Source organism: Takifugu rubripes, chromosome 20 (genome assembly GCF_901000725.2).
Source record: "Takifugu rubripes chromosome 20, fTakRub1.2, whole genome shotgun sequence".
Taxonomy (NCBI): Eukaryota; Metazoa; Chordata; class Actinopteri; order Tetraodontiformes; family Tetraodontidae; genus Takifugu; species Takifugu rubripes.
The window spans coordinates 9,647,862-9,656,712 of record NC_042304.1 but is presented as its reverse complement, the minus strand read 5'-3'; the positions used below and the strand labels follow the sequence as shown (position 1 = coordinate 9,656,712).

Below are 8,851 nucleotides of genomic sequence, written 5' to 3'. Positions count from 1 at the left end.
AATGCCAGCAGGGCCCTGACGTCAACTGCTGCTTTATCAGAAAGAAGGTACCAGACGCAGTATCGTGGTGGTGGTGGTGGTACCGACCTGCTCCTGAGCCACAGCTGGGGGAGAGCTGCCCACTGGAACAAGTGCACATGTTGGGCCTGGAACAGAAGCCATCGCCACAAGAATTCCTGCAGATTGCTGGAGAGGAGGAGAGCATTTTTAGCTGTTAGCATGTTTTGACAGTGGACACTTGCGCTAAAATCCGGCGAGAAGGGGGCGAAGAACTTACGGACGATGCACTGGTTCCCCCCTGGGAGAGTCTTCCAGCCCGGACAGCAGTATGAGTGGAAGCGGGAACCACACACGTTGGGTCTGAGAGAGGCGAGACAGAACAAGCAGACTGGTTGAAGTCACCCAGACCTCCTCAACTTCTTGTACAAACCGCCAAACAAAGCAATTTTCTGGGATTCCTTCATGCTCTCTGCTTTCAGAGTAAACACGTTCGGTCCAGTGATGGATGGAGAGGAGAGGAGTGAAACACGAGCGGTCCGACAACGTGAGGGGTCGCATTTTGTTTTCACTGAGAGCTGGAATCTAAACACGGACGGGTGGGAGCCATAAACTTGCATGGGGACGTTTGGCGGTCCTGTTCTCTGGAAACCATCCACATATCCAGCGATACTCCCCATTTGCTGCCCTCACCCTCCCCAGGTGACGCTTCCGCCCCTGAATGGAGGAGAGCCTGCACTGACCTCCGACCCGGCCTGACAGATGTGAGAGCCGTTGCGGTGTCTGGAGCGTGTGTTTGGCCCGGCGGGTTGGTGAGGACATTGTTTACCCGGAGCTCAAGATGGTGATGACCGCACACACACACGCAAACTCAGGCACATACACTTCACAGCCAGCTCTGCTTGTGCATCAATCACAGGCGTTAGACTGCAGAGAAGTGTGTGTGTGTGTGTGTGTGTGTGTGTGTGTGTGTGTGTGTGTGTGTGTGTGTGTGTGTGTGTGTGAGGGAGACTCAAGCCCAAGCCTCCACTTGGGTGATATATGCCAAAAAGCCTCATGCAACAGTTTAATGGGCTGAGGGCTTCCAGCAGTGTGGTGGTGTTAATGATATCTTGGCGACCTTTTAAACCTTCCGATGGCGGCTGCTTCTGTGTAGCCAGTTAGCCGCTCCCTTTAGCCATTGGCACGCTATTGTAGGAGCACATTTCAGTAAAGTGGGATGAATCCTAATCCAGATGCTCGCAGAGATCAAATCCTCTCACACCCAGCATGTAATTTACGAGAGTGTGAAGTTTTGCTGTTTTTGGATGGGTTTTTTTTCTTTCTCTATGAGGGCAGAAAGCTAGCATCGCTTAGCATTCCTCTAGACTGAACACAAATTTAAAGTCGCCCTGTCAGAAGGGCTGTAAATCCCATGTATGATGTTTCCCACGATGAAAGGGAACCGCCCCTTAAATGATATTTTCCCAGGTTTTCAGCGCTAACGTCTGTAATTTATTAACGGGGAAACTTTCGTATAGCTACAATGGTGCAAGTTGGTCGGTAGCGCAAGTTAGCGAAAGCTTCTCCAGCGGGAAAGAGATCTCTGACACACACCTCTAACCACATTACCAGATGGACAAACAGATGGGCGAGCACAGCGGAGATGTTTACACAAGTGGAATTAGCGGTCAGACGAAGAGGGAAGTTAAAAACCGAACAAATAGAAGAAGTGGTGGAAGAAATTTGGAAGTTTAGGAGAGAAAGTGTGAGGAGGAATGGAGGCTAAAGGAGAAGACAGGATGGTGGGAGGAGAAAAAGAAATGGGGATCGGCAGGAGGGAAAGGAAAACAAGTTTATGCCGCGGAGAGGAGGAAGCGGGAGGAGGAGGAGCGGAAAAGGAGATATGGAAACACAGAAGAAAGCAAGACAAGTAAGAGGAATCCCAGAGTCCTAGTGGGGGTAAAACAGCAACATGAAAGACCTCTGAAGGAAAAAAACTCCACAAGAAATCAACATTCCAGCTCCTAATGAGCTATAGGAGTCGACGATATTCTGCTGATCTTCAGTATGTCAATATATGGAGGATTATCGGAGTCTGACCCGAGCTGCTCCGCTTTGTTTTTCTCCCTCGCTCTCGTTTTCCCTCTCCTCTCCCATCACACAGAGAGTGAAAAAAGAGGGAAAAAACCATAAAAAGGGGTCAACCCCCGCCGGCTTTGCCCGATATTGACACATCCGACTGTTCTGGGGGTTTAATCTAGAGGAGATTAACTGTTTGAAGTTGCCTCCTGGGTCGTGGATTGCTCGTTAATGGCCATTAATAGTAAGAGAGGCAGGAGGACTGTCACCTCATCTGAGGGCAAATCTGAAGAGTTCAGGAGGAGACGGACGCTGCAATCAGGCCTCCAGATCTTTGCTGAGATTTGAGTGCGCACGGATGAACTCAGATGGACTCGCTTTAGCATCGGCGCGCTAACGCCGCTGAAGAGAACACGGTAAATGTTTTACTTGCGGCTCTAAAATTAGAAACTGCGAAAACCAACGACTCGTCCCTCTGTAGCCTCAGGAATCCCCGGGGTCAAAGGTTGCAGCCGTTGAGAGCAGCCAAGCTTGGTTGACCTACAGGGGGGGGGGGGGCAGCGGGCACGCGTGGAAAATGACCACAGATGCTCTGTTTCCATCAAGACGCGCACCAGAAGTTCACATTTGTGCCAAGAGCTCTGGGTCAAGTGTCTGTATCTGTGTATGTAGGTCAGTGTTGAAGTCACGGGTCAAAGGTCGTGTGCCTGGTATCCACTAACAACTGGGGCTGTAGCTCTCATTTTTGGCGACGGAGGAGGGATGATGGCGGAATGTAAAGCTCGGGACACCCACTTCCTTTAGACTGGCGGACCTACGCCGCGTGAAGCGAGAGTTTTTCTTTTGTTTTCTTGAGGTTTCAACAACAGTTTGTTCTGGCCAAAACATCTCATACATCCTGAGAAAGCAGCGCCGCACGAAAACGAAAAATGACATCACTTTTTTCTCACGGCCCGAGAGCGAAATTCTCAGGAATGGACCGAGGCGACGGTCGTTTCATTCCCTCTTTTTCCATCTCTGGTGTTGAATGCAACTACAGCCACATAGGAAAGTAGAGGGAGCACCCCTGGTGGCTAGCTAGGGTAACTGCCTTCCCAGACAGTGGCTCTGCATCAGTATCATCACTGACACCACCCAGAAGGGCCTCGTGAGGCTGGTTTTGGCCTGACACACTGCTTCGTTAGTCATCATCACACGTTGGCTTACCCTCACCCAGCTGGATAAAGTTAGCGAGAATGACAGCTAAGGACTTGGATGGACTTGTCTTCTAAATAAACTTTAAAAAATGCTGAATGTACGGCCATTTTATTTTGAAAGAGACTGATATTCTCTCCGTAACCACCAGAGAAATGGTCTGCGGAGAAACCCCGTCGGGCCAGCTAACGTTAGGCCCGATGCGGCCGGGGGTGGACCGATGCCAGGACGCAGAGGGAGCTAATAAATCAGAGTCAGTCAGCATCAGAGCGAGCGCTAGCAGAGGCAAACCAGGGGATGTGGAGTCCTCGCCAACAAATAAACACAGCACCAGTGCTCAAGGCCAGCATAATGACCATCATTAAGCTAACCTCCCTCCATGTCCCACACGGAGAACCCACGACGGATGATTGACAGGCCGATGGGACAGCTGCGCTGGGACGCAACTATGAGCTTTTATTGTGGAGCAAACGCTGCAAACTCGTAGTAAAAATCAGCGATTCCTTTACAAGAGCCATTTAGGACACGCTAGGCAGGGCCAAGAGCGTTTACTCACACCCCACAAATGTTTCCACAGCAGCATCTGTGTGTCCAGAGCTCTTTACATCAAACATGCACATGTGTGGATGACTTACCCCAGTAATCTGATTAGCTCTGATTGCTTTCGCCGGGCAACACTCAAACAGTAACTGAAACTAAATTCAGAAATTTGGAACTATTTGCTTTGGCCAGGCAAGAACATTTAGCATATCGCAGGGATTCAAGTGACAGTTAGCAGACAACACCCATTACAAAGGATTAAAAAAAGGCTCTCTTCCCTGATTGTGCTGACCCATCGGACTCTCCTCTCTTATTTACCCCCATTAACCCATCCTGGGCTTCACTGGTGTCGCCTCACTACTTATTTACCTCTCACACACAGAGGAGTATCCCGGCAGGAGCGTTTCATTCCAGATCTTAAAACTGTAATGGAAAAAGTCTGCGGGCTTGACACACTCTCATGAAATCGCACACTGGTCCATCACACAATAAGCTATTGTGCAAGCCCCGCCGCTTTCTCCAAGCGACGCCCCTGTCTCGCGCTGCCTCGCCGAGGAGGCAAGTTTTGGCGAAGGGTGGCTTTTCCCCATTTTTGGACCGTCGCCCGTTGACAGAGCGGAGACATTCAGCTCCGCTGCACAACGGGAGCCGATCCTGGACGTGTTTGCAGTCCCGTGGAGCTCCCCTGGGCTATTTATAAGCCCTTCTGGATGGAACTGGGCGAGTTTACTTCTCCTATCGCTCCATCTCACCAGCCAATTCTACACCTCATATCTCATTTCCCCGTGCGCTCTCCTTCTTTCATACTTTTCCTGCTTTCTGGCTTCCCCCCGGCTGTTTTTGTCACCTACAGCGGTGAAACAAATGCCCTTTTCATACCCCCCTCGGGTGATAGGAATACCTCATTTCCTGTGGCTTGGCACCGGGGGGGGGAGACCATAAGCTGGGACAGATGGGAGCCTGATAGAAATAACTGATAGGCTCTATGAAAATGGGCCCAGAACTTTGTTTTTGTGAGAATTGGTGAAATATACAGTGGAAATCTTTGCAGATTTCTGCCTAAAAGGCTGAACTGTGCTTGCTTTCCCAGTTTTTTTTCGCTCCGCGGCGGTCGGGACTTTTTTTCCCACTGTAACTAATTCACGCACGGGGATTTGGGTCATGTTTTTCGCATTTCGTCGACCCGTTATAGGGAGGGCTGATGTTTCCCTCCCCCCCTTTCCCTTGTGAAAATGTCAATTTTCTGTAGCTACACCAGGAGCTTTTATTGTGCCGAGCAGCCAGAACATGTTCTGAGACTGAGGAAACAATGTGGTAGTATTCAGCGGCCTAATTTTGTGTAAGGCGAGCTTGGCCGCGTCCCAGAATGCACAGCAGTAGGAGGACGGCTGCCAGGAAGGTGGAGAGCCACTTATATTTAAGAGCTGCTTTGATACAGCTGCACATGTCGAGGAGTTTTAGAGGACAAACCCAAACTGGATCTTCGTACGAATGCTCCACTGAATTACATGAACACGTGTGGGGTTGCGTCCCTACCCTCTCAGCGTCTCCTGGCCACGGCGCCGAACCCGCTGCGCCTCTCTCTGGTCAACGGCACCGCTGAACCGGCTAGCTTGGTAGGGTCCATCCCCAGTTTGGCCGCTGTAGACCACTGAGAGGCAGACTGCCAGCCATCCCAGCAGTGCCCGAGCCAGCGTCCCTGATCCCATTGGTCGGTCCGGCTATCCCTCCGACTGTGGTGCTCGGTCTTGAGTGCTCGCTGTGCACCTCGCCGTCCGCTGTATACACCCAGACCGAGCAGAGGAATCTAGACCCAGATCCAGACCAAGTCCTGCTATGCACTCCAGATCAGGGGCCGGAGAGACTGGAACAAAAAAAGTGAAATCCTTATCAGTCACAAAAAAGAAGGAAAAGACACCGACTCGTGACTTCACGCTAACGCTGTCTCAGTTTTGGTACGCTCGCTTCACTTTGAAGGCATTTTGTCTGCATTATTAAAAATAATTGTCATTTCCCCCCCAACAGTTCCACTAAACAATCGTTTGCAGCAGAACCACCAACTGTTTTGATCATGTTCTGCTTGTAGAGCCACACGTCCTTATTGGCAGCTGCTCGTATCAATGCTACGCTAGCCAAGAGGTGCCTTCTATGGACTGAAATATGTACCAAATCCAGACACTGGTGGTTTAACGATGCTCTGAGAACCCATCTAAGAGTTGTAAAGAAGTAAAACACACTTGCAAGCAATCTGTTTTCACTATACTGCAGGTTCTTGACTTATTTCTTGACTTTCATCTCTTTTTACTGAGTCTTGAACTTCTGGAACCAAACAACAGACCCGAGCAAGGACGATTCTTTGATGTTTCACAACTTTTGATAAAGGGCAGTAAATACGCCTTCGACAGAGAGGGTCAGAAGCCACAGGGTTGAGAATCAGTCCTGTAAATCATGAGTTTGTACCTCTGGACAGACGGAGCCGCTTCGGGCGGTGACGTCACAACAGTCTGGTAAAGCTCAGCATCACGCGCTCAACACTTTTATGCTGGGTAAAATAAAGGCACAGGACAGACTTACGCCCAACATTTTCATCTACTAAAGTGCCCGATTGTGACTTTTATTTCTCTCCTCCAGCCCCACAGATTCAGGAGCCAGCTAAGGGGCCCCTGGTAATACAGAAAACCGGACTTCCAGGAAAGGAGCCAATGCTGAGCAGGACACCGGAATCAACGTGACCTTTGAGGCTTTAACCCATTTTCACGGAAGGTGAGAGAGACTGACAGACGTTGCGCAGCCATGCACGCGGACGACTTTGTGCGTGATTGTGGGCGGGATCAGCGAGGAACAATAGAAAGGGCTCATCCATGACTGAGATGCACCTCTGCATCACATTCGCTGTCACAATAAACCCAGAAAGTGGATTAACTGATTGGGGGGAAATACTCCACCCTCCAATAATCAATAATCAATAATCAACAAATGCGCGAAATCGAGATGGAGGCAGGAAGCATCTAAAGTGGGGTGAAGACGTAGAGAGCAGGGTTTGTCTGAAACTTCATGAACAGCCGTGTAGCGCGTGCAAAACACACATTAGTGAGGGGATAAAGCGCTGCGCAACCGCAACTTTATGAATGGGGGGAAAATGCAACATCAGCAACTATTTGAAGCGACGCGCGACGGAAAATCTACACCTTCTCACGATTAATTCCCGATTTAAGGGCGGATTAAAGTAGGGAAACTCCGACAATGTGTGGAAGGCGAACAGCCTGCTGTATTTTTTTTCCTCCTGCAACGTTCTTTAGAAAATAACCCAAACCACAGCCTTCATCCGGCTCCGCAGCGCATTTTACCCTCTTCATCTTCTAACTCTCAGCTTTCCACTGAGCGCATACAGGGAGGCAACGCCGACACAATAGACACAATCACAGCCATTGATAACTTGATTATTACCGCTGTTGAGAGATCACCGTGGCGCACAATACCTTGCGACAGTTGGAGCGCCTTCGCGTCGAGGAGCCCTGAGCCTGAGGATTAGAGGCAGGATGTGTGCCCCACGATGCGATGGTGAGAAAAAGAGAAAAGTTCGGGAAATGCCCTGTTTGGGAGAGGGGAGGGACACATAGGGAGAGAAGGGGGGTAGGAACGGACTGCAGGACAAACCCACATTCCTCAACACTCCTGGAGTTGTTATAACAGGGGCCAAGCAGCCAAACCTCTACTGTGGTTAACATGGCTGCAACAGCAACTTTACCAGTGTTCCCAGGTGTGAGGGACACACCAGCACCCCAGATTAGCCCGACGATGCTTTCATGACCCGACCTTCAGCCTCGCTCATGGTATAACTGGGCAATTTAGCATCTCTGTCACCTCACAGAGGTGTGATGTCCCGTGGATCCAGTACTGGGGCTTTTATGGCTTCAAACAATTGCTTCTCTTATTGACATGAAATCCGTGCGTGTTGGATTTGCATCACTACATCTGGTGGGTGCTGCAGCTGGAAAGGCAGTGCAGCTAAAGTCAAGCTAAAATGCCTTTGATCCACCCTGAAATGTGTGAAAAGTGCTGATATTAATGTCTAATTGACTCAGAAAACAAATGTATTCTGAGTAACCCGATGACTACACCAGCTAATAATTTGGGTTTGCGTCCAAATGTAACGGCTCAGTCGCAGTACTTTGGGTTCAGAGCCTCAACGCTAGTTTATAGCCACAGGCAGCGAGCGCTGCTAGCTCTGCTCATTGTCTCGCTTGGCCAGCCGGGGCCTGTGAATGACACATCCTTGTGTTGATAGGATGTTAACATTGGCCTAGTTGCCATTTGGGTGGTATATTGGTGCGGACAGCTGAGCACATCTTTGGTGCCTCCACCCACTGTGCTGACTCAGCACTCCCAGCATAAACAGCAAAGCGTAGCTCCAGGAAGAAGGCCTTCCCCTAAATAAACCAAGAAACACGAGCGGGGTTGCCTGTTGTCGATGCAAATAAACTGTTGGGTGGGGGGGTATGAAGGTGACTGGAGTCGCTGATGGAGAAGATGGAAACCCTACAAAGTTGTTGGGAACTTTTGAATATTGGATTAAAGTAAGTGAACTCCAACCAAACACGGAACAAATCACACGTTTTTTGGGCTGTTTAAGCCACGTTTTAATACATCCAACAGGTGGACAGGCAACTAAAACTAAAATTATTTGGACAACTTCCTCCGGCTGCTTCAGAGAGGCGTCATGCAGGTACGACAGCGTTGTCCTTATGATCACACGTCAACAACAAACCTTTTTCTCAGGTGTGTCTGAGAGCGATTGTGTGATTGGTCAGACATTTGGAGTGGGCGTGGCTAATACGGACAAGTGGAACTGTTATCTTTCCCGCCTGTGGGATGGACTGTGGACAGGTTTGAGTAACAGGTGGCTGAGGTGGTGAGGAAATAATTAAATTGCAACACATCGTGTACAATAGAGGACGACACACAAATGGGTAATAATAATAGTGGCGAAGGCCAAAGAACATTTCCAGATACAGAGTGGTGACTGCAGAAAGAGAGAAGGGACCACGACTAACGTTGT

General features: G+C 49.7%; 1 protein-coding gene across 4 annotated transcripts in view; it reads right to left on the bottom strand.

Annotated features, from left to right (window-relative positions):
• The window catches only part of fbn2b (fibrillin 2b), a 40,336-nt gene extending 32,951 nt beyond the window's left edge, over positions 1–7,385 (bottom strand). For 3 of the 4 annotated variants that reach the window (XM_003974206.3, XM_029828023.1, XM_029828022.1), the window contains exons 1-4: positions 7,272–7,385; positions 5,329–5,656; positions 278–360; positions 88–186 (exon numbers count right to left, since the gene is read on the bottom strand). In XM_003974206.3, coding sequence (XP_003974255.1) covers positions 88–186; positions 278–360; positions 5,329–5,501 — 355 coding nt within the window. In that variant the 5' untranslated portion in view covers positions 5,502–5,656; positions 7,272–7,385. Of the gene's footprint in view, positions 1–87; positions 187–277; positions 361–5,328; positions 5,657–7,239 lie in introns of all 4 variants that reach the window. The other variant, XM_029828021.1, reaches the window with a different exon arrangement.
• Between the last annotated feature and the right edge of the window lie 1,466 nt (positions 7,386–8,851).